The sequence below is a fragment of the Aegilops tauschii genome, chromosome 1 (assembly GCF_002575655.3).
Source record: "Aegilops tauschii subsp. strangulata cultivar AL8/78 chromosome 1, Aet v6.0, whole genome shotgun sequence".
Taxonomy (NCBI): domain Eukaryota; kingdom Viridiplantae; phylum Streptophyta; class Magnoliopsida; order Poales; family Poaceae; genus Aegilops; species Aegilops tauschii.
Window position 1 is genome coordinate 14,535,251 of NC_053035.3, and position 24,968 is coordinate 14,560,218.

At 42.3% G+C, this 24,968-nt stretch overlaps 3 protein-coding genes and 1 long non-coding RNA gene across 6 annotated transcripts in view; 1 reads left to right on the top strand and 3 right to left on the bottom strand.

Annotated features, from left to right (window-relative positions):
• The first annotated feature begins 7,028 nt into the window (after positions 1–7,028).
• Positions 7,029–24,968, top strand: part of LOC109784112 (uncharacterized protein At5g02240) — a 57,692-nt gene continuing 39,752 nt past the window's right edge. The window contains exons 1-8 of one of the 2 annotated variants that reach the window (XM_045227210.1): positions 7,029–7,338; positions 7,600–7,871; positions 7,983–8,019; positions 8,174–8,271; positions 8,393–8,454; positions 8,805–8,928; positions 9,081–9,276; positions 17,327–17,773. In XM_045227210.1, coding sequence (XP_045083145.1) covers positions 7,047–7,338; positions 7,600–7,871; positions 7,983–8,019; positions 8,174–8,271; positions 8,393–8,454; positions 8,805–8,928; positions 9,081–9,200 — 1,005 coding nt within the window. In that variant the 5' untranslated portion in view covers positions 7,029–7,046 and the 3' untranslated portion in view covers positions 9,201–9,276; positions 17,327–17,773. Of the gene's footprint in view, positions 7,339–7,599; positions 7,872–7,982; positions 8,020–8,173; positions 8,272–8,392; positions 8,455–8,804; positions 8,929–9,080; positions 9,277–17,326; positions 17,774–24,968 lie in introns of those variants that run through there. The other variant, XM_020342711.4, reaches the window with a different exon arrangement.
• Positions 10,010–13,659, bottom strand: LOC109784111 (scarecrow-like protein 34). Its single transcript, XM_020342708.2, has one exon. The coding sequence runs from the start codon at positions 12,829–12,831 to the stop codon at positions 10,606–10,608; it is 2,226 nt and encodes a 741-aa protein (XP_020198297.1). The 5' UTR covers positions 12,832–13,659; the 3' UTR covers positions 10,010–10,605.
• Positions 13,638–17,088, bottom strand: LOC109784106 (scarecrow-like protein 34). The gene has a single exon (XM_020342706.2). The coding sequence runs from the start codon at positions 16,959–16,961 to the stop codon at positions 14,820–14,822; it is 2,142 nt and encodes a 713-aa protein (XP_020198295.1). The 5' UTR covers positions 16,962–17,088; the 3' UTR covers positions 13,638–14,819.
• Positions 21,771–24,435, bottom strand: LOC120976788 (uncharacterized). 2 transcript variants are annotated; one of them, XR_006662029.2, is made up of 2 exons: positions 23,162–24,435; positions 21,771–22,740 (listed from the first exon to the last, which is right to left on the bottom strand). It is a non-coding gene; the product is annotated as an uncharacterized lncRNA (long non-coding RNA). The 2 variants fall into 2 exon arrangements; XR_012200250.1 differs by having other exon boundaries at positions 21,771–23,031.

Consider the following 24,968-nt stretch of genomic DNA (forward strand, 5'->3'; position numbering starts at 1 on the left):
GTCTGCTTCTCTCACCCTGTCGATCTTATCGTGGGCGTGGGCGCCACCAAGAGGTCGCGGAGCGCGCGTGCTCCTCGCCGGCGGCCGCAGACCGTCCGATGCCGTGGCGGGCGGCAACGGGGATCGTGGGGTCCGCGCGCGTCCGGTACTGCTTCCACTGGCCAGCCGCCAGCGTACGCTCGCCATCGGAGGTCGAGCTTGGACGGACTGCCGGGAGACCCGGAAGTAACTGGCCTCGTTTTCTAGTCAGTAAGTATACTGCTGGTAGCTGTTTGTTGTTGGCTTCTGCATGCTTGCGCGCAAGACGAAGCAGCAAGGCGGGAATGAAAGTGAATCGTAACGGTCTTCCTTCGTGTTTTCAAACACCCATGTAAAATTTGGGAGTACATGGCTTTCCTCCCATCTCTGCTCTAATGGAGAATCTGTACTCTGGAGGACTGGATCTGGACTTCCTTCACTTCCTATTTCAGCGACAGCCGGCAAGCATCGGTGCTCGACGACGATGGCGAAAAAGGAAAATAGTACTACCATTTTGAGTTCTCTTGGCGAGAAATAATGTGTGTGGAAATAGCTACCACCAAAAATAAAAACTACAACCAGGAAACAATTTCTGGTTGATGCATGATTTCATCTACACCAATCCAAACTTTCAACAATCAAAAACCGGGCTTTTAATTAATCAAATTCAGAACGATGAAACTTCTATTAAATCCCCAAGCCGAAAGTACCATGTTGAGAAAAAAGAACAAACACCCTTCTTCAAGCTGTGGGTGCCCTCTCTTGTCCTCCTTTCACGTCGACAACGATGGAGGGTATGTGTACCGTGTGGGTGGAGTCATGTCTTATTTGGTGGCGCTTGCCGACTTTCTCCTATGTGGAGCCAATGCTCGGTTCGCGCGCTTGGAGAAAAAAAAATGTAATGGTAAGAGGACAAGGGAGGGTGGTAGATGCGCACGACAAGAACACACACGACAATTATATATAGTTGGAGGAGGTAGGAAACAAGGAGGCGACAAGAAACGGGGAGAATGTTCGAGATAGCGTCCAACCTGAGTTCAGAGAATTAATTGTTAACCAAATAAAGGAAAGACATATTACTCATGATGGATCTGAGTGTCCATAGCTAGTTTGAGCGCTTAACAAAAACAAACGTAACAAAAAAAAAATAGTTTCAAAGGCAAGTGGAGCCTATGTATGTATGTATGTATGTACTCCCTCCGTTTTTATTTACTCTGCATATTATGTTTGACTGAAGTCAAACTTCGTAAAGTTTGACCAAGTTTATAGAAAAAATATAAACATTTACCATAACAAATCTATATGATGTGAAAGTACATTCAATAATGAATCTAATGGTATTAATCTGTTATTGTATCTGTTAATATTTGTATTGATAAACTTTGTCAAAATTCACAGAGCTTGACTTTGACCAAAGCTAATACAAGGACTAAATAAAAACGGAGGGAGTATGTATGTATGTATACAGACTTGTGTTTGACAATGAATGACAAACAACTTGTGTATCAATTAATTAGTTAGTGCTATGCTCTCTCTTAATTGGTATGTTGTAAGGAGTGATAGTTTGTATTTTATTTTTCTACTTTGAAGAATGACAAGGCTTGAAATTGGATGGAAGAAAAAGAGGCCTACATGTGCACGTTCAATGACTGTGTTGCAACTGTTGTGACTCTGAGAGATTGCTTGGGTAAGGGCTCAGTACACCGGCCTAGAAGTGAAAAGAGCGATCAAAAGTTTGCACCACCGAAGAAGAGAAAACCAAAAACTTCTCATATTTTTCGAAGGATTGAACATTTCTTTTATTGTCACATTATCCCGTAAGCAGGATATTGGCCTAGCAACTTTGGTGTAGCCTATTGTATTACTCATATTCATTGAGCCGTATATTATAAAAGGGGCTTTTATTGACTCTAAATGTAGCATTATTGTAATGCATTTGCATAATTAAGGGTGTGTTTGGTTGGGTGGCTATGGATAGCCACTTTTTAAGTGGTTGCCATGTGTTTGATTTAAAATCTGTGCAGTTCAGGATAGCCAGATTAAAAAAAAGTGATGGGTAAGGTCAACCACCCTATGCTTGCATGGTCACCTCACCATCTGAATTGTTTACTACTTGTTCTCAACCCCCCACCCCCTCCACACACACACACAATGAAAAAAAGGAATTTAATCAGGCTTTCGGTGAGGACATTCGTAAGTCCGCATTTGTCATCCAACGTACTATGAAGAATACTAGGGTGTTTGAAAGGAAAGGGTAATTCATGAAATATAATCGACAAATATATATATGTCTATAAATCATGCAACAAAGAAACCGAAAGAATCCAATATAAATCCATATATGGATCTGGTCATAAAGGGACAATTCATCACACGGCAACAAACACACTGAGAATTACATCAGATGGAACACAATCATGTAGAGCAGCGCATGTGATCATTGATTGAAACGCAGGGGAGAGAAGATGCCAACTAGCTACTATTATGGACCCATAGTTCAAAGAGGACTATTCACACATCGTCATGGTGGCAGTGAGGTTGCTGGAGATGCCTCTGACAATGACTTACCCATGCAGGAAAGTACCGGAAAAGGCCTCCGGATTGGATCATCGTGAAACCCGTGGCGGCGACGACAGAAAAATCCTCGATAAGTAAATCACGTGAGAGAGCTCCGAAATTAGGGAGCATAGTGAATTTAAAGATACTAGATGATACTCCGCACGTTGTTGTGGATGTTTACAATATATTTCAGTGATATTTGGTCGCATGGAACATGTGAATATTCAGAGCAACAATATGATAATTGAAACTGAAAATACATATAACTTATGGTGTTTGATTATTCTAAAATGTTCATTAAATTTATAAATAGCATAATAGAATGGAAATTCTCGTGCATGTTGAAGTGGGCTTTTTCATATGCATGGTTTTGCATGTTGAGGTTGACCTACTCCTTATGCATGTTGCATGATGAGGTGGCGTGTTTGCATGTTGAGAGAGATAGGTTAGTGAGTGATACCTATTTTGATAGAAACGATTTACTATAGTAACCAGACAAGTTTGTAATGATACAATGCTATATTGTACTTGACACACACAAAGGACTACTTGATTTCTGTCAATACACCAAAATATAACCAATGCATGCTTCCCTAGGGCCAAAAGGAGTTCCCCTAACGCACCTAATCTAGAAAATCCATTATATACACCCTTAATTAAGGGTTAGTGTGCTTTTGTCCATTCCTGGCAGCTATCTCCTTGGAAAGGTAGCTAATCATCTTGTATTATAATGATGCCAAACAATTTTGACAAGAACATATGTTACAAGTCAGTTGTGAATATTATCTGAAGAATCTCTTACAAAATTTCTGAAATGAAAAATGGAAAGGTAATTATGCATAAGCTAGATAACTTGTACACAAACGAAATCATACTTAATAAATGAGTGACAATTTACTGTCAATTTAAAATGGTAGTCCTGAGGGAGACAACCCCGGGAAAAACTGTAAGTTCAGAGGGGGGGAAGAAGGAGATGACGAGGAGAAAGCTACCAGAAATGTACCTTTCTTTGCGGGCTTTAATAGAAGATGCTAATTTAGATTCCAAAAAACAAACAAATTATCTGTAAGCAATGGTGGAACTTCCCTAGGGCAAAAGGGGGCAATTGCCCCCCTCCTCCGCCTACTCTAGGAATCCATTATGTATACCCTTAAATTCTAGGCTTAACTGGCATGTTGGGTTTATCTATACATGTTGGGTTTCTTCAACTATCATATTGGGCTTATATATACATGAAATCATACACAATGATGTTCTCCTCACCCTGCTGACTGTATCCAAGGAGTGACACCATATTTCTGTGGTGAAGTCGAGAAAGCAACGTAATCTGAAATAATATATCCAAACAATTAGCTAATTATTTGATCGTGAATATATTACCATGTAGAAAAGGAACTCAGAAGAAACTAACCTCCCTCGTAAAATAACCGGCGCTCTACGAGGAGTTTAGACATTTGTCCGCAACCTCTGTACCATCTGCCAACTTTCTGTAGTAAATGTCTGCTGACCCTCCAGAGCCTATTCTTCTCTTCAATCCATTTGTGGCCATTTCAATATTGGATAGCGTATATCTCGCCAGGTTTGCTTGGAATTCGATCAAGACAAGATCTTCTTCTTCAGGTGCTGCAATAAAAGAGGGGTTGTCAAATGAGCTAAATCAGCTGCAAAAATATTGGTAGTTGGACCAAAACACATAGTGACAGTCTTTCGTAGTTAGAAGACACACACCATTTAGAGGTGGAACGTTCTTCTTGCGTCTGAATTAGTAGCAACATCCAATCGCAGCGATTATTAGCAGAACAACTCTAGACGCAATACATGCAACAATAACAGATATTAAATCTCTCTCGGCCAGGACTCCCCTTGCAAACAATACCTCGTGGAGATGTTGTTAGTTCTAAGGGGGGCAAAGAAGGAGGAGATGAGAAGGATAAAGCTACTAGGAATCTACCTTTCTTTGCAGACAAATCTGCAAGAGCGTACTGGTGGAGCTTCCCTGTGGCAAAAGGGGGCTATCGCCCCCCCCCCCCCCCCCCCACACGCACACACACACCATTCCAGAAACCCATTATGTATACCTTTAATTTCTAGGCCTAACTACCATGCCGGATTTCGTCAAATACCATGTTGCGTATACATAATTGGTAGCTATGCTCCTTAATTCAACATGGATTTTCGTCAACTCTTGCCAGAATCATCTAAATCCCCTCTCAAGCTTCTTCTAAACCTGATACACCCCCAGCCATCATTAAGAAAAATTGTAACAGTAATATTAAAACTCACATTCACATTATACAATCTAGCAAACTTGGTACAAAGTGGAGTCCTACTCAGCCAAGCATCTTTCGAAAACCTAGTATTTATGCCATTCCCAATCTTTTTCTTACAAAACTTATAGAAATACTTCCTACAGTTCAGAATTCCATGCATAAAATGTGACTGGTTGGGTCTCTTAGGAACATGAACCAGCAACTCCTTACTACAATACTTTGTCCTGATCATATCTTGCCATAAACCCTCTTCATTCTCTAGTTTCCAAAGCCACTTGCTTAACAAGAAAATATTCATATTTTCAAATCCACTACATGTAAACCACCCTAATTTATAGGCTGGCACACAACCTCCTATTTAACCAAATTATATTTATGAGAATCATCACTATCTTGTCAAAATATTCTCCTCATAAAAAATTCTGCTCTCTTAAGAAGGCCTTTAGGAATAGGAAACATAGACATCATAGTATGGAATATTGCTAAGACTATCCTTCAAAAGAATAAGTTTGGCACCGTAAGAAATTAACCTCCCTTGCCACATCCCCAATTTGCCCTCCTTATTCTCTACCCCTATCCAGTCACTATTTCTTAGTTTCCCACTATGTACAGGAATTCCTAAATAATTCATAGGCAACTTCCCAGCAACACAAGTAAAATTCTCTCTGTATTTCTCTACTTCATCTAAAGCATTACCAACATAGTAAATTTCACTTTTACCAAACTTAATTTTTAAACAAGACAATTGTTCAAACAGACACAATATAGCTTTCAAGTTTTGGCATCCTCAATACTTGCCTCTAAGCAAAAAAGCAATGTCATCAGCGTATTGTAACATGCTCAAACCCCCTTCCACCAGATTGGGCACAATACTCTTAATAAGACCGCTATCTCTAGCTCTAACTATCAATTCCTGTAGCACATCTATAACAATACTGAATAGAATGGGTGAGAGGGGATCTCTTTGCCTCAACCCTTTACAGCCACACTACCACCCTGTGCAATTTGTTCAACCCATCCCATATACTGTTCAGAAAACCCCTTTATACGAATTACAGAAAATAAAAAAAATCAAATTCAAATTATCATAAGCTTTTTCGAAATCTACCTTAAACACTAAAGCATTGTTCTTCTTCCTACAAACTTCATGTAACAAGATTACCCCGTCTAATATGAACCTCTTCTTAATGAAATCCACCTGGGGTTTATATATACATGTTTGATTTCGTCAACTTGCATGTTGGGTTTATATATATATATATATATACATATGTTGGATTTTGTCAACTGCCATGTTTGGTTAATATATATAGTAACTTTTTAGGATTTGGGTAGAATAAAAACCCTCCGCTTGCAATCCCTTCTAGGTGATGCTTGATGCAGCGTTGCTGAGGGGCCCAGGTGTTCTCTATTGTTCTTCATAAATAACGGGTTGGTTATATGTGTTGTTGTTCATTGGCTTGGTTCCATGTGCATCGGTTGCGGCAACATTGTCTTCTTGGACAACCTCTCCCTTCATTTAAGCCTTTGAAGTCAAGGTCATCAACTTGATCTGGTGATACTAGTGTGCGGCTACCTACCTGCCTACCTAGATTTTGGTGTTCCCACGATGATATGCTTGGTCAATCTCCGTCGGTCTACTACTGCGGTGATTCAACGGGATTTTTTCCTCTACATAGAGGGTTTGGTTGGTACTTAGATGGTTGGACTTCTTGATGTTGTCAATATCGGCATGATGTATGTATCATTGTGCCACAATGGCATGGGCTCGACAAGAATTTTGAGGCATATAATGGTAGACATAGACTCTCTCTTTGTTTACGGTGAATTTCGTGCATGTTCTATCGACCGTATATAAACCAGATATAATTTGAAGAAAAAGGGAAAAACTATGAGAAGGAAAAAAGGAAAGGTAAATCCTCGGCCATTGGATCAGCGATGAACGGCTGAGACCATCAGTCTGTGTGTAATGTAGTAGTATGTTGACTAGTCCAACCGAAGGAGCATACCAATTCGCATCTCAGTCAGTCCTCCCCTTCCTCAGGTCACCGGCGATGGCAATGGCGTCGTCCCTCCCCACCACCGTCTTGCTCCTCCTCAAACCTCAAAAAAAGGTACAAATAGGCCCATGTTAACTTGAGAAGTGGGCCTAGGCCCACAAACCTCAAATCCCTGTGATGCCCAGTTGCCCACATTCACATGCGGGCCCACCGTCGAAGCGATAAGGAGCGTGACAGCCACTCAGCCCGCCGGCTCACCCGACAACAGCTCTCGCTTCACTCGCCGGAGGGAAACAGAGCAGAGATGACCACGGCGGCGGCGGCGGCGACGATGCGTCTGTCTTCCCCCTTCAAGGCCCCGCCTCTCCGTCCTCCCTGCCACCGCGTCCTGCCATCGATGCGGGTCCCCAGGCGGGCCGGGCTGGCCGTCTCCGCGTCCGCCGCCGGGTCGCCCCCCACCGTGCTCGTCACCGGCGCCGGAGGACGGACAGGTAGATACTACACATCCCGCTATCTTTTCTCCATCCGCTTACTTTCGCCGCACATTACTGGACGATGCCACCTTCTCTTGGTGCTCCAGTGGGATTCAGTTCGTATCTGTGGGAGAATTTGCCGGCGGAGGCGGCGGTTTCTTGGAATCAAGATGTTTCACAAATCACAACCTATTGAACCTCCCATCGATTTACAATCTACACTCCCGTATGCGTACTGTAATCCGGTGTGCGCCTCTGGCCTCTGCTGTGGTGACCCAGGCCAAATTGTGTACAAGAAGCTGAAGGAGAGGGCAGACCAATTTGTTGCCAGAGGGCTAGTCAGGACGCCGGACAGCAAGGGTAAGATAGGCGGCGGCGACGACGTGTTCATCGGCGACATTAGGGATCCTGGGAGCATTGCTCCGGCGATCGACGGCATCGACGCGCTCATCATCCTCACCAGTGGGGTCCCAAAGATGAAGCCCGGGTTCGATCCTAGCAAGGGCGGTCGGCCGGAGTTTTACTTCGAGGAAGGGTCTGATCCCGAGCAGGTGACTGACGAAACCACCTGGCAATGGCATTACTCATATTAGCAATACATGTCAACTTGTGCATTTCTTTAGAGCTAACAATGCCTTGTGTTTGTTTTTCCTTGGTTTAAGGTGGATTGGATAGGCCAAAAGAACCAAATCGACGCTGGTAAATCTTCACCTTTGTCTTGTTCCGTTAGAGCATTATTCAATGTTTACCGTGTTCATTGAAATGATTGGTCGGATTGATGTGTCGTTTTCTCTCCGGTCGACCTTTTTCTTGTCTGCTCTCTAAGTTTCCCCGTCTTGAATTATCCATGCAGCCAAGAGCATTGGTGTAAAGCAGATAGTTTTGGTTGGATCCATGGGCGGAACAGATATCAACCATCCATTAAACAAGCTTGGGAATGGGAATATACTGGTATATAGCATATTCGAAGATTCTTTTATATGTTCTGAAATATACTTGTGTGTGCATGAAGATAGCATATGTACCATTTTTGAACTTAGGACGATCAATTGCCTCCCCCACTAATTTGCAGGTGTGGAAACGGAAGGCAGAACAGTACCTAGCGGACTCTGGTGTACCATATACAATTATAAGGTTATAACACAAACTCATTCATTAGTGCTATTTGCAGAATGAGACTTATTCTTGCATGTTCCGCAAAGATTTCTTTTGTCACATTTGAGTTATGTAATAGGCTGCCAGACACTTTTTTCTCCCCATAAAAGTTCAGTCATAAAAGTAATTTTATATATCTGTGATGAATGAAGAAAACAACAAAACAATAGAAGTGCATTATGGAGTATGAAGCACCACAAAGAAAAATTAATTTAGTATAAGAAATCAAAATTTTCAATTTCTTCCGTAGGGACATTAATTGTTGGAGTATTTTCCACCAACAATCGTGTGTGGATAAAATACCTTTCCCATATCCCATCTCTTTCCAGGGCTGGAGGACTACAAGACAAAGATGGTGGTGTACGTGAGTTGATTGTTGGAAAGGATGATGAGATCTTGAAGACGGAAACGAAAACTATTGCCAGGGCAGATGTTGCAGAAGTTTGCATACAGGTATCTTTATAGAACGGAACACATGTTTCAGTAGATAAACAACTGCTCAATCTTTTTTTCATCATCTACCAAACACTATATTTCTTGCATCAATCTATGCCTTATTGGCTAGTGGTCACCACCACTGATCCATCTGTGCCTTTCATGTGTAGGCCTTGCTATTTGAGGAAGCAAAGTTCAAGGCGTTTGATCTGGCTTCAAAACCTGAAGGTGAAGGAACACCGACGACAGATTTTAAGTCTGTTTTTGCACAAATTGCTACTCGCTTCTAAGAAGACAAGATCATTCTGGCCAATGAAATGGGGACAGTTTTTTTAATTAGGCGATATGGAATTTGTACCGGGTCAGGTTAGTGTTCTGTTTATTAATTGAGGAAATGCAACATTTTATTCTATGCACGATTACTCCATAGTGATTTCTTTGTTTATCTCTTTTCTTTGTGGTCAATTGATTCTGCACAACATGTTTATAGTCGTTCTGTTACCTGGTTGATTGGTCCTAATATGGATGTGCGGACTTACTATTTGCAGTTAGTTTATTTTGTTAAATAAAGGTAGGAAGTGCTTGTCCTTCAGGGGTCATGTTGCCATGATGTTCTGGGGTCTACATGATTTAGTTTCAAGTTAATTCATTTGCTAGTCTATACAACATTTAGGGTTATCCATATTGCGTATTTATAGTCCTACCAATTAGTTGGTGAGTATAATCTGAATTGTAAATTTGTCAGGAATATAAAGTGCCCATCTTTTACAAGCTCGTTCTGTAGCAAAAGTAGAAGTGACATGTCATCTCCTTCCAGATTGTTAAAAATTACACAGCTATCTAAGCTCCTCACAACATTACCAGATTTAACAATATAACCAACTTGAATCTCATTTCCGAGATTTTTATGCGTTGTTCACTTGCAAATTTATTTTTTCACTTTCTTATTTGCACGTTCTATTTAAAACATGATATTTCTGTGCCGTTGATGTTAAGACTCTGTACTGTGTTAACTGAGAAGCTTTTGTGCATGAAACATCACATAACTTAGTAGCTAGAATTTACACGGGTGAACATCACTTCACGGGTTTCTGAGAGAATTAAGGATTGTTCGGTATGATTTGTCTTGCACTTATCGAGTTGCGCAGCTGACGACCTATATTACCTAATATGTGCATACTAGTTCATTTGATTGGATTTTGGATTCGTTTATAGAAACCTTGTTTAGATTAAGTACAATTACCGTCTTCAAACCAGAAATGACATTTTCTCTGACCTTTCATTTCGCTTATTTTGAGAGGTAGGCAGTGCAATAATCTCCTTCACAGTAAGACCAGTGTCTAGGTATGGTGTTTCCACTAATCTCGTCTAGTATGCCCAATAAACTGATCAAAACAATAACCAAGTACACATAGTTAATATTCGTTAAAAAGAAACCCGGATTCACTTATAGAGCAACTTTCTAGAACAGTTTGTTCAGAAATTGAAAAGAACACAAAAGTAAAGTGCAATTTTACAGTCGCCTTCTATTTATTTCCTACATATGTCGTGTATGTTGCACAGTTGAACCACATCAAAACATGTTGAGTATCGACATTCGAATCCCCATCCCATCTCTTTCCAAGATAGTTCCCAATGCTCATCTGATGAAAGAATATCTTACAGTGTTCAGCTTTAGATACATGGTGCTGAGAATCATGCAAGTAGATACCGAGGCGGGAAGTTGCCCACGCATGTTCGCACACTTGAAAACCCGCTTGGATCATACTGATCATCGTATATTTCATTAGGTTTCCATTTAGATATAGCATAAAGTACTCTCCCTTTCCATCCTTGTAGCAGCCAACCGCGATCTTCAACAGCAAAGAATTCCTCATGATAAAGTGAGTTCTTCATGTGAACTATTTTCTTTAAGATGGCTGGATCGACAGGAAGCTGCTCGAACCCAGCCTTGAGGAACCTTGCTTGCCACTGCCTGTAACTTTCTGGCCTCTCAGTCCTTTCTGCATCCTCACATGCTATGATGTTAAGTGCGTCCCGCCTAAATAGGATCCTCTCAATCATCTTTCTTGCTTCATTTTCCCGTGGAACATTTGCATCAAGCATGTCAAACATTGAAGAGTAATGGAGCATAACCTCTTTGAATCGTTGTATGAAGAAGGGAGAACTGTGAAACCCATCCACATTGCCAGAAATAAAAACCTTTGGGTTCATCTGCCTCATAGTTTTCAGCAGCTCATTCCTTGCGCCATTTATGGCTTCGGTTTCATGACCAAGATTCTTCATCCGGAATATGCAGTTGATTATGAGAACTTCATCCTCGGTAATGTTAAGATCCTCAATTTTAATGGTCTCCCATCTTGAAGCGGCAATGCCCTGATACTGAAATGGTACCTTGAACATGTTTGCATAATCAGCCAACCGCTTACCTGTCTCTTCGATCATTTCGCAGGGGCGCAAACTTTGCTGGGGAGTGTCTATACCTGTGATCCGAAGCTTAGGGGCTCCCTCTTCTTGCTGTGCAAATCTCTGAATCATTAATGGCCACTGAAAGCCAAAGCCGATGCCGAAATCGACGATGTGCACCCTTGGTTGCCTTTGTGAGACATCAAAAATAGTTTGGTTGGCAAAGTAGTATGACGCCCTTTTGAAAGGGCAAGCTGCAAGAAAAAGGCTGTAAGCCTCTAACCAGTCTGTGGTATTTGTTCGCCTCTCCATGAGGTTGTGATAAATCTGGCTCCCGCTCCCAACCAAGCGTGCCTCAAGGCCGTCCACCAAATAAAATGCCAGCCTCTGAGTACAATCACCATCTGCAGAAGAGTGTTGTCTTATCTTCAATAGCAGTTCACTGGCCAATAGGTGGTGGTCTTCTGCCACAGCTTGTGCACAATGGATGAGGAGAGTCCTGAGATCAACCAACTCTTTCCTTGGCCGCTTCCTAGCCCATAGCTTCTGATGGGCACGCCCTTTGCTCCGGCCTTTCAGCAAGTTATTGTTTCCTTCCCCTTCCATCCTTTCTCGCAGTCTTTTTATTTGGTCGGAACGACCATAGCATAGCAGAACTCGGTCGAAATTTTCATTTCGAATTATTGCACAAGTGGTGATGGCATGATGTTTATTGCTCCTTCCTTGAAAGATATCCCAGTCCCTTTGGTCTGCCACCTCAAAGGTCGTGTTTGTGCTCCTCTCTCCTACTTTTGCATTTGCGGTCAGTTTGGAAATAGAAAGTATGCCATTCTCTACATATATCACCAGCTTATCAATACTTGAAGCAAATATCTTTTCCTCCTCGACACCTCTCTGACAATGCAAGGCAGGGAAGCCAGATCCGGAAGTCCATCCAACACTCATCAATGGCTGGTTTGGTAGAAAAAGACTCCTATTGCAGATATATGGACTCATTGGGGTTGTTAAGGGCTGTACCAAGCTGTAACTTGAACAGTCATTACTGAAGCTAGTGCTCCCGAGCCTCTTGTAACAGCTGATCCCACTCTTATCGGGGTTGTCTGTTTCGTTGTTGCTATGCAGTGGTGGCCAGTTAGTAGCCGGCGTGTATACCTGTCCAAGAATGTCACGGAACGGCTTCTCAGCAACCTGGAGAGCAACCTCCTCTTGGCATATGTCAACCCTCTCGTCAATGTCTTCCATCAGCATCTGGCTTATGCAGTGAATAGCATAGTTTGATGTAATCCGGCGGTGCTCAGGGCTACCCTCTGCAGCAATCTGAACTTGGTTTTGTCCAAGGCTGGTGACTCCACCATATGTGCTTGCTTGGTTGGCTGGGGAAAGAACTGTGGAGTGTGGACCACTCAGCTCGTAGTTGTACACAGTGAGTTGCTGCTGAGAAGTGGAATCACAGTCGTATGGTTGGTCGGTTGCTGCAACGGTGTCCAGATTGTCACGGAGAGGTTCAATCGCCATTGTGGAAAGTCTGATTTCCACCTCCCTCAGTATGAGATATATGGTTCTTCTTTGTCCCACAGCAAATGAATCAGCTTGTTTCCTGGAACAAGAAAAAGGGGAACTGGAAGCTAAATTATGTGAGACCAATTTCGGTTCACCTTGCTCATGTGCTACAATCTAGAATGCCCGTTAAATGGAATTCTGATCAGTGAGCTCTTTTTTCCTTCATTTCCTTCACCTTCTGCTTCTTCCTTTTTTATTGGAGATTCAGCTTATGATTGTTTTTGGCATGCCATTACCGATTGAAAAAAAAAAACCCGAAGGCTTGCAGACATGAGAATAACTATTTTAGCCGGTTAAACATATTACTAATGTTTAAGCATCAATAACAGAAACAGCACACCTAAAGCGATTTTGAATCTATGACACGCCTAATACCACTGCTCAGGCTCCTCATCTGAGCAAGTAGCAAAAGTAGGGAAGCACACACCTTGGTTATTGAGCAGCAGCAGCATCAGATCCAGTCCTTTGAGAGAAGAGTAGTGAGGATGTGGGCTATGAAAGAAGAGTAGTGAGGCTGTGGTGTTGATGTAAACTAATTTTTTTGTTGCTCTTCTTGTTGCTTTGTTCCCAATGTCAGACATGGTGATTATGACAGAGAATGAGTCCAGATTACAGCAGTTATCCTGTCGATTAGTTCTAGGCCTGGCTGCCCATCGGACGTATAAAAAAGTGTTAATTAGGAACGCTTGCATGGGTTTCAACATTATTAAGGTTCCTAATTGAATTGTTAAAAAAGGATATGCACTGTTCAAAGAAAATTTCTTTCTTTTCCACTTGATAGTTGATATATGTAATGTCCTTGCTCGATTTTTTTCGAGGATAGTTTGTTGTACTTTATCTCATTAAAATTATCTGATTTATTTCGCGATTATCTTAGTTCAAAATTGAATTGTCGGTGCCTAGCTATTCTGATGAGATTTGCACTTATGTTCTGCCGTATCTGAAGTATTTGTACCAAATGTTTAATTAGTGTAACTGCCTTTGAGTTTTATTTACAACATCCACGGCGGTGTTAGTTATCATGTCATGAAAATGCACGTCCGGATTCAATCTATACTACTAGAAGAACATGTTAAAAATAACTAGAAAAGAAAGTAAAACAAAATCTGTTAAAAATTGACGTAATTGAAAAGAAAAGGAGGCCCTGTTCAGAGAAACTTGCATTATTGTTTTTCATTTGATAGTTGACATATATAATGGTTGACTTTTTGGGGGGTAGTTTGTTGTACCAAGTTTGTGCTTGGTTTTCCCCTAGGCCATGCCAAAGCGATATTGTATTGATGTCTCACTACTACAGATCTGTATAGCACTGATCGGCCAAAATGTGTCATCACAGACGAGTTTCTAGCCGGTCAGTGCCTCGGGGTCAGTGATGACTACCTCATCAGTGACGGGCCAATTGACCCGAATGTGATGAGATTATCAGACTGGCCGACCAGTCGGTAAGGACTATGTAGAGAAGGATGCTTTCACTGACGAGCCACTATGGAGGACCGGTCAGTGGTAGTGAAATAACACAGATGGGCTGGCCTGACAGTGTTGATAGCCTGTGGAGACCGTTGTGCACCACAGTACTGACATGTTTTAACATAGAGGTTGGTCAGTGATGACTGAGCATCATTACTGGATAATGCAGCCCCAGCCGCAGTCCTGGACAGTGCAGCCCCAGTTTTCTCGAGCAGTTTGTTCAGAAATTAAATAGAGCGACAGAGGCAAAGTATTGTCTTCTCAAAAAAAAGGGGCAAAGTATTGTAGTCGTGTAGCTGCGCATTTGAATCACCATCCCACCTTCTTCCGAAGTGGTACTTCCCAAAGCTCATCTGATGAAAGAATATCTTACGGTATTCAGCAATTTAGACCCATTGTGTTGAGAATCATGCAAGTAACTGCAGAGGGGGTAAGTTGCCTACGCATGTTGGCGCACTTGAAAAACTATTTGAATCTTACTGATCATCATATGTTTCATTAGGTTCCCATTTAGATACAGCATAAAGTACTCTTCCTTTCCATCCTTGTAGCAGCCAGCCGCAATCTTCAACAGCAAAGAATTCCTCATGATAATGTAAGTTCTTCATGTGTACTATCTTCTTTAAGATGGCTGGATCGACAGGAAGCTGCTGGAACCTAGCCTTGAGGAACCTTGCTTGCCACTGCCTGTAACTTTCTGGCCTCTGAGTCCTTTCCGCATCCTCGCATGCTATGATGTTAAGTGCATCCCGCCCAAATGGGATCCTCTCAATCATCTTTCTTGCTTCATTATCCCGTGGAACAATTGCATCAAGCATGTCGAACATTGAAGAGTAATGGAGCATAACCTCTTTGAATCGTTGTATGAAGAAGGGAGAACTATGTAACCCATTCACGGTGCCAGAAATTAAAACCTTTGGGTTCATCCTCCTCATTGTTTTCAGCACCTCATCCCTTGCGCTATTTATGGCCTCGGTTTCATGGCCAAGATTCTTCATCCGGAATATGCAGTTGATTATGAGAACTTCATCCTCGTCGATGTTAAGATCCTCAATTTTAACGGTCTCCCATCTTGGAGCGGCAATGCCCTGATACTGAAAAGGTACCTTGAACATGTTTGCATAATCAGCCAGCCGCTTCCCTGTCTCCTCGATCATTTCGCAGGGGTGGAAACCTAGCTGGGGAACTTCTATGCCTGTGATCCGAAGCTTAGGGGCTCCCTCTTCTCGCTGTGCAAGCTTCTGAATCATTAATGGCCACTGAAAGCCGAAGTCGATGCCGAAATCGACGATGTGCACCCTTGGTTGCCTTTGTGAGACATCAAGAATAGTTTGGTTGGCAAAGTAGTATGACGCCCTTATGAAAGGGCAAGCTGCAATAAAAAGCCTGTAAGCCTCAAACCAATCTGCTGCACTTGTTCGCCTTTCCATGAGATTGCCATAAACATGACTCCCGATCCCACCCAAGCGTGCCTCAAGGCCATCTGCCAAGTAAAATGCCAGTCTCTGAGTACAATCACCATCTGCTGAGGAGTGTTGTCTTATCTTCTTTAGGAGTTCACTAGCCAACAGGTGGTTGTCTTGGGCCACTGCTTGTGCGCAATGGACAAGGAGAGTCCTGAGATCAACCAATTCTTTCCTCGGTTGCTTCCTAGCCCATAGTTTCCGACATCCTTTGCTCCGGCCTTTCTGTGAGTTCTTGTTTCCTTCCTCCGCCATCCTTTCTTGCAGTCTTGTTATCAGATCGAAACTCTTCCGACCATAGCATAGCAGAACTCGGTCGAAATTTTCACTTCGAATTATTGCACAAGTGGTGATGGCATGATGTTTATTGCTCCTTCCTTGAAAGATATCCCTTTGGTTTGCCACCTCAAGGATCGTGTTTTTGCTCCTCTCTCCTACTTTTGCCTTCATAGTCAGTTGGGAAATATAAAGTATGCCGTCCTCTAAATACATCTCCAGCTTATCAATATTTGGAGCAAACATATTTTCCTCGTCCACACCTCCGTGACAATGCAAGGCGGGGAAACCAAATCCGGAAGTTGGTCCAACACTTGTCAAAGGACGTTTTTGTAGAGAAAGACCACTATTGCAGATATATGGACTCAACGGGGTTGTTAAGGGCTGTAGCAAGCTGTAACTGGAACAGTCATTGCTGAAGCTTGTGCTCCAGAGCCTCTTGTAACAGCTGGTACCACTCTTATCAGCGTTGTCTGGTTTGCTGTTGCTACGCAATGGCGGCCGGTTAGTAGCCGGTGCGCATACCTCCCCAAGAATGTCACGGAATGGCTTCTCAGCAGCCTGGAGAGCAGCCTCCCCTTGGCATATGTCGACTCTCTCGTCGTTCTCTTCCATCAGCATCTGGCTTATGTAGTGAAGAGCATCGTTTGACCTGATCTGGCGGTGCTCAGGGCTACCCCCTGCAGCAATCAGAAATTGGTTTTGTCCATGGCTGCTGTTGACACTTGCTTGGTTGGCTGGGGAGAGAACTGTGGAGTGTGGACCACTGACGTCGTAGTTGTGCACGGTGAGTTGCTGCTGGGAAGAGGAATCACCATGGTATGGTTGGTCGGTTGCTGCGACGGCGTCCAGATTAACACGGAGAGGTTCAATCGCCATTCTAGAAAGTCTCCTTTCCACCTCAATATTAGATATATGATTCCTCTTTATCCCACAGCAGATGAATCAGCTTGTTTCCTGGAAGGAAAAAAAGAGATGAAATGGAAGCTAAATTATGCAAGACAAATTTCGGTTCACCTTGCTCATGTGCTACAATCTAGAATGCCCATAAAAACAGAGTTTTGCTTCTTCCTTTTTATTAGAGATTCAGCTTATGATTGTTTTGGCATGCCATACTGATTGAAAAAAACAATTCGAAGGCTTGCAGACATTAGAATGTTTAAGCATCAATAACAGAAACAGCATGACTAAAGCGATTTTGAATCTAAGATGCGCCTAATACGACTGTTCCTTTTTATTTGCAGGAGGCTCCTCATCTGATCTGAGCAAGTAGCAAAAGTAGGGAAGCACACACCTTGGATATTAAGCAGCAGCAGCTTCAGATCAAATGCTCTGAGAGAAGAGTAGCGAGGATATGGACTATGAAAGATGAGTAGTGAGCTTGTGGTGTTGATGTGAACTAAATTTGCCGTTCCTCTACCTTATGGCTTTGTTCCCAACGTCATAAGATTGTGACAGAGAATGGTCCAGAGTACAAGCAACTATCCTGTCGATTAGTTCTAGGCCCGGCTGCGCATCAGAGGTATAAAAAAGTGTTTATTAGGAACGCTTTCCTGGGTATCAACATTATTAGGGTCCCTAATTGAGTCGTTAAAAAATTCTGAGGTAATCGAAAAAAGGATATGCACTATTTGAAGAAAATTTTCTTTCTTTCCCACTCGATAGTTAATATATAAAATGGTCTTGCTTGAGTTTTTCGAGGATATTTGTTGTATTTTATCTCATCAAAATAATCAGATTTCTCTTTGTGAGTATCTTAGTTCAGAATCGAATTGTCGGTGCCTAGCTAGACTGATGAGATATGCACTTATGTTCTGCGGTGTCTGAAGTATTTTACCAAGCCTTGAGCAGTTGTACCAAATGTTTAAGTAGTGTAAATGCCTTTGAATTGTTCTTACAACATCGACATCAGTGTTAGTTATCAGGTCATGAAAATGCACGTCCAAATTCAATTTATACTACTCCCTCCATTTTTGTATACAAGGTCACTTTGTATATTTTTTTTTAACTTTGACTTCTAATTTTGGTTTGGGTTGTACATCATCAAAAATATATCATAGGAAAGTTCTTTGAAATGTGCATCCAATGACATACTTTTTGTGGCATATAACTCACTTTTTATTGATAAAATTAAGGGTTAAAGTTAGAAATAAAAACATGAAGTGGCCTTGTATACAGAAATGAAGGGAGTGGTAAAAGAATGTCCCTTAAACTTGTGGACATTTTTCTGCACAACATTGGCAGCAGAATGTCTCTTTGCCCTCACCTTCTCTTCAACATCCAAGGATCCAGTGAGACTTGCAACACAGATCTCTTGTCTGGTGTTTAGCAAAGTTCCTCAATGAAGGAGGAAGCTTATCAAAAATGCTCCTGCCAACAAACTTGTTGGGCAACACACATTTAAGGTGATTGAATTCCTTTGCCATCCATCGTAGCCCATGAGCTTGTTCCACCACGAAGTGGTTCTCAACCATTTCATAGTCACTAAACTGCACTGTAGCATACAGTTCACCACCGACATCGGTGGAGCCGAACTTGGATTCAGGTGCACCCCACAGTTCTTTGGCATCCTGCATATGCAAATATGCATCAACCAACTTGTCACCGAAGACACTTATGACGACATTCCACAAAGATTACAGTGGTTTCCAAGGACGCTTTGTTCTGTTCAGGAGTAAGTGGACCTCTCGAAGTGCCAGCCGAAACATTGTACACGTTCATGGCAGCAATCCACTTGATGGTCTTGGTCTACCACCTCTTGTAGTGAGCACCCGTCAACGGGCTCGATTTTAGAGCAGCAACCGATCAATCAACAAAAAGTGCCTGAACATATGAGGTGAGTTCTCCAAAAACCCTACTGCCCCTCTCCCGGTGCAACTTGTCAAGGGGTGTGGTTCCGAAGGCCTGCTCTCCTGGATGATTGTGCACGCAGTAGCTGGATGGGATTGCCGGAGAAGTAGCTCGACACAAAGAATCCGGGCAAAGTGTGTCTGTTCTGTTTACCACTATGTGTATTATGTATAGCCTCTTTTGCGACTGTATTCTGTATAGCCTCTCTCCTCTGTATTTCCTCCACATGTAGAGGACGTGTGGGAAATTGAAGAAATGCAACTCACACGTAGTTGAAAAACTCTCTAGAAGTAGAAAATGTGTCCATAATGATCCCAAGTACCGACACGTACACTTAAAGCTAGGCGCATAATATTAGCTCAAGCGTGACCTCGACTCACGTGCGTTGCATGAAGTGAGCGAATGAGAGCGCGCATCGCATGGAGTGGCTGAGTGAGCGTGCGTGTTGTTATTCTTTTTTCTCATCTTACAAAGAGTAAAGAACAACTCATCTTTTATAATTAACTAATAGAACCTTAATCAAAACTATTCAACTAGCCTAAAAATAAAACAATAGTTTGCCTCGATTTAGTACCGCTTGCGCAGCCCGTACCGAGATAGTGTTTTACCCCTAGATGTTCAGTCAACTGTTGCGCCTCAACAAATTTCAGGGAGAACCAACTAGCTCTGTGTTCGAGTGACATTTCACCCTGGTGTTCCTTTTTCTCATCTACCATCACGATGCTAAACTTACACGCTTGTCATGTTATTCGACTGAGCCTTTGAGATTTCACAATTTTACTAGGTTGAAGCACAAGATTTAGTGTACCAAGGACATACTTTTTTCTTTTTCCTATTGAACAGTAGGGATATCTTCGTTTTCTTTTTTCTTTTTTGAACCTGGACATATTCGTTCATATAACGGAAGTGGGTGTGATTCTTTTGTTTTCTTCTTGTGAAGGGTATTTTTTTATTTTTTTAGGGAAGGTCTTATTTTTCAAAAAAAAAGAAAATTCTTGAGAGGGGGGGGATCTTATTTTTTTTCTTCCTATTGAACAACAGGGTCTTATTTTCTCTCTCTTACCAGAGAAAGCGGAGGGAAATATAGCACTTACCTCTGGTACTGTGGCGTCTGTGTTCCTATTAGAAAAATCATGGTACTGTGCACTCTTGATACACCTGGGAAGGTAAAACTTTATTATGCTTATTACTGTGGGGCTGTGCCCAAAGCCCCAAATGAGCTCATACTAAGCGTAGTCATGGTCAACTTTGCTGTCTACTATTGGAGTCACGGGCCTCGATGGCTACAAGCCCTATACTGCGGCAGTGTCAGAGGAATCTCAAATCAATAATGCCTACACGGGCTGCTTGGATTACTTTTTTTATTCTGCAAATCATAGAAGAGTGGCAGGCACTGGTCCAGATCTCGAGATAACTCAAACTGATGTGAACGGTGTGATAGTGGGGTGTCTATACACCCGGTAGTCAAAATTGCAGTCTCTTTCAAATTTCGAATCTGAATGATCAAAATGGTATCTATCTATCTATCTATCTATCTATCTATTATATAATTAAGACAGAAGTAAAACAAGCCATCACGTTTATCCACATATGCTAATATTATTTGCACCGTTTGATCAAAATAATAATGGCTAAGATTTAAAGTTATTACGTAACATGGTAAACATGTATATACGGTCGCATTGAACCGTCACGTGTGTGTGTGTCTATATATATATATATATATATATATATATATATATATATATATATATATATATATATATATATATATATATATATTGTTGTGCATGCACGGAAGTCAAGGTAACCTTACAACGAGCATGGAAGTCAGTTGTGTCCTGCATGCGAGGAACAAATCTGCTGCGTAAAAAACGCCCTTTAGAAAACAAATGGCTTAGCTGGAAATTTAAAGCGAGATTCCTGATTTTTTGTTTCCGATAAGGTTGTGTCCATGTATGGTAGGTATTTTACGTTAGATCAATTATTATCCCTATATATACTACTGTATTGTACTGAGTACACCAGGGCTCTACCAAAATTGAAATGTGGTAATTGACGCAAGTAACATGGACCACTAAGGGCATGTACAATGATTGATAAGATAGTCGTATCTTAAGTTTTGCATGTAAATTAGAGATGACAAAAAAACATATCTACAATGGGTCATCTCTTAGTCTTATCTTCAATAATTAGTTGTTCCTAAAAACATGGTGAGACAAATTGTGCTAAAAGACCATCTCTTGTCTTCTCTTAAATAAGAGAAGACAAGCCTTTTCTTATGATTTCTCTCTCCTCCACCTCATCATTCATCCTACGTGGCACTCTTAGGATAGAACCATTGTACATGCCCTAACACTTTTCTGTACGAGGCATCTTTGGTTATCGTAAGAAACATGGTCCACTAATTATTCTGTAAAGAAGGCATTTTTTTGGTAACCATGGAATAACAATGTTGTCTGCCACTTAGCACTCAGTAACAAGCATCCAGAAAATTTCAGAAATCACTATTACAAAACTCAATACTCCCGATCTTGATCTTCAAACAGCTATTTGCAGGTGGCCAGAGATCTTCCATCCATGTCATCTGTTCAACATTCTCTCCAGCGACTGAAACATTCTTATCCAAGGGCTTGAAGCAACCTGGTGTCCTACTAATAGTACTTAGAGCCTTTAGGTTCACTTTTCTTCTCATCAAAACCTGAATTTTGCTATCGCCCCCCCCCCCCCCCCCCCCCCCCCAAATCCATATTAATTTTCGTTGATTTAGTACAACTTTGTACTGAATCAGCGACAATTATTATGGATAGGAGGGAGTCCTCTCTATCCCTGAATAAATTAAGCATCCAACCAACTGAATAATCAAAATAATGTTACCCATGTAGTCAGATGAAGAGAGAATAGTAGGTTGCCTTCATACACAAATTGTTAGAAAACTAACACTAGAAATATTGTGGCAATGTGGCACGCTAAGCAAATGCCTACTCCTGGCCTTATAAATAAGTCTGCCTTTTCGGCCTTAAATCCTTAACTGTGTGTCAAAATGCTTGATCTGGCACCTCATGGTATACATGTAGATCAAGCAAAAAATAAAGCAATGCCACAGATACATATTACATTCTTATTTCCAGCAGATAAGTGTACCATTCTCTGAAGAAAAAAAAACAGCTTTAATAGTTAGTACAAGAGTGTTGCTGCACCACCATCCCCAGAAGCACCGGAACCAGCAGCATCCACCGGCCTCAAGCGCAAAGGGGAAGGAGCGGGAACGAGGGAGCAACAGGCCTCCAGATCTGGCGAGGACGAAGGCCCCCGAACTACCGCCGCCAAGCGCCGACTCCCCACCACCCGAGCGGTCGAGGACACCGGGCAGAGTCCCCGCGCACACCGTCCAGGGCGCGAACGGCGGCGCCGAACCAGCAGGGGCCGCCGCCCCGTGGATCCGGATCTCCGCGAAGGGATGACGAAGGCCCCGCCGCCACCTTCCTCGGTAGCCGCGCGACGCATCGGGGGCTCCTCTGGTGGCGACGAGGAGGAGAGGAAGGGGAGGGGAGGCCGGCGGCGGCGGCTAGGGTTAGCCGCCCGTGTCGCCCCTGTTGGAGCGACACGGGGGCGGGCGGGTTGGTCCTCTGAGCCTTTACCATATGTTGATGGAGATGGGGCTATACTGAAGAACTCCAGCGGCGCAGACCTGGTTACCCACCATCGTGATGGGAAGAAAAGGACACCGCATCAAGAGATGAAAAGGAAGAGAAAGCTGACTACCTTATTCCTCTGTTCTCTTTGTTGCCTCAACCTCTTCAAATTCCTGCAAGTAACAATTCATCTTTTAGTGGCTCAATGGAAATGGATCCCATGTACCAGCTGGTGGCCACCTATTTCGTTTTACCCATGGATTAAGCTCCCGAATGCCCTAATTTAAGAACCCTAGGTACAACTTCTCACCAACAACGAGGGGAGTACCCAGCAACGGGAAGAGATATGAGCAACAGGATGCGGAATACTTCTCATTATTATTGCTTGGATTCGAATCTCTTTGAACCGGTCGGGTACCTCCTTGAATCTTTTTTCTCCAAAACTAAGATATCCTAAGCTGTACCTATACAGATTCACAGGGAGATGGAAGCTTAACTACCTTTTTTCCGTCCCAATCTAAACAAGAACACAATGGATGGGAAAGAATAATCTGGTCTATAACCGGGATGGGAGGAGCCAAGCGGAGAGCTCACCATGACGCCGCGCGTACTGGAGCAGCGCCGCCGCGGCCGTCGGAAATCAAGAATCAATGGCGGTCGATGCAGCACCGTGTCAACCCCCACCCGCCGCGTCACCTGGCACTGACGAACCCGCAGAGACGCCGAGGCCACACGCGCACTTACCAGGCCGGGACGCCGATTCTGCGCAGACCACCACACTCGCCGCCCACCGCCGCTAATCACCATCGGAGCTCCAACCGCTCGCAGTTGCCTTGCCTAACCAGGGGACCTGGCTGGGCAACCTGCTAATGCCACGACCAAAGCAAGGATTTTTTTTAATGGCCAGGAGCTACCCGTGTGCCAAAAGTTGCGAGGTAATCTTACGTTGTGCGGGCGTGAAAAAAAAGGAATTGCATCCACACGGCCGAGCGACCGAATCCTGGCTCGGTAGATGGATCGGGATGAAGAATTACTTATTCTTCAGCCTGGGTCCTTAATAAACTTTCTATATATTATTTGCACCGTTTGATCAAAATAATAATGGCTAAGATTTAAAGTTGTTACGTAACATGGTAAACATGTATATACGGTCGCATTGAACCGTCACATGTATATATATGCATATATAGGGAAGCGTGCGGCAGTTAAAATTAACAAATAAAAAAGTTACATGCAAATATATCTATCACGTGCCTCCATAGAAATACACACCTATACGTTTGCATGCATCCAAATAAAACCTGGCCCAGGGAGATGCACAGTTTCAATCGGACACGGCGACAGGCCAACCCACCAAGCGGCCGCTAATCAACTGATTAAAAAATTATAAAACTATAAACCAGAGGCACCCTATTAAAAAAGGCTAAAACCAGCCCGTACTTGAAAATATTAATGTTAGAAAACAAAAAAGAAGCCACCACATCCGTTCATAATACAAAATTATTTAATTCATTGATTATAAAAATTTATGGTCCAGATTAAAAAATATTTTAAATAAATAAAGGATGTGTATGTTCCCGCCTGTAACATGGACACGATCAATCAATTCTGCCTAGCTTAAATATTTTGCCTCCCTAAAAAAGATTATAATATCCCATTGAGAGCAGAAAATCGCATCCCCGCAAAAAAGAAAAAGAAAGAAAAGTACATTAAATCGTTTAGTGGCCAATCTAAGCCCAACGCCTACGTGAATACATGTTGCTCATGTGCTCCAACAAACAATTCTAAAAAATGTATTCCGACGAAAATTAAATAGCTGAACCATTCAATTGCCTACAAAACAGCCAAATCGGTCAATAAAAAAGAGTCTTGACACTTAAAAAAATTGTTGGACCGTGTTTATTAGAAGGATCTCTATAATTATTTCTCGCAAAAAAACTATAAAATTATAACTAATATTATTATAAAAAATGTCTTGATATCACGTGCATGTCCATTGGTAGAAGTCGAGCAAGTAATTCTAGAAGACATTATACAGTACATGTATTTATGAGTCAATGTAAATAATTATTTATGATGACCCGAATTAAATATTTGTCAATTTGTGGGAGATAAAAGTAATATTTGTCAACTCCCCAACTCTAAATCTTCTCTAGAATTTACTTTTCTTAGAACGCCAAATATAATCTAGAGCTATTCTGCATGTTGCGGGTGGATGGCACGCCGGATCACAAGGACCATGGAGGCATGTCATAGATGCATCAACATGTTCTAGCCGGTTGGGATAACTGAGATTCACATGTGGTGACGAAATTTACTATCCAGAATACATGCATGATCAACTACATGCATTTCCATATTGCTTATGTGATGATTAATGCTGATAAGTAGGCGGGCTTCG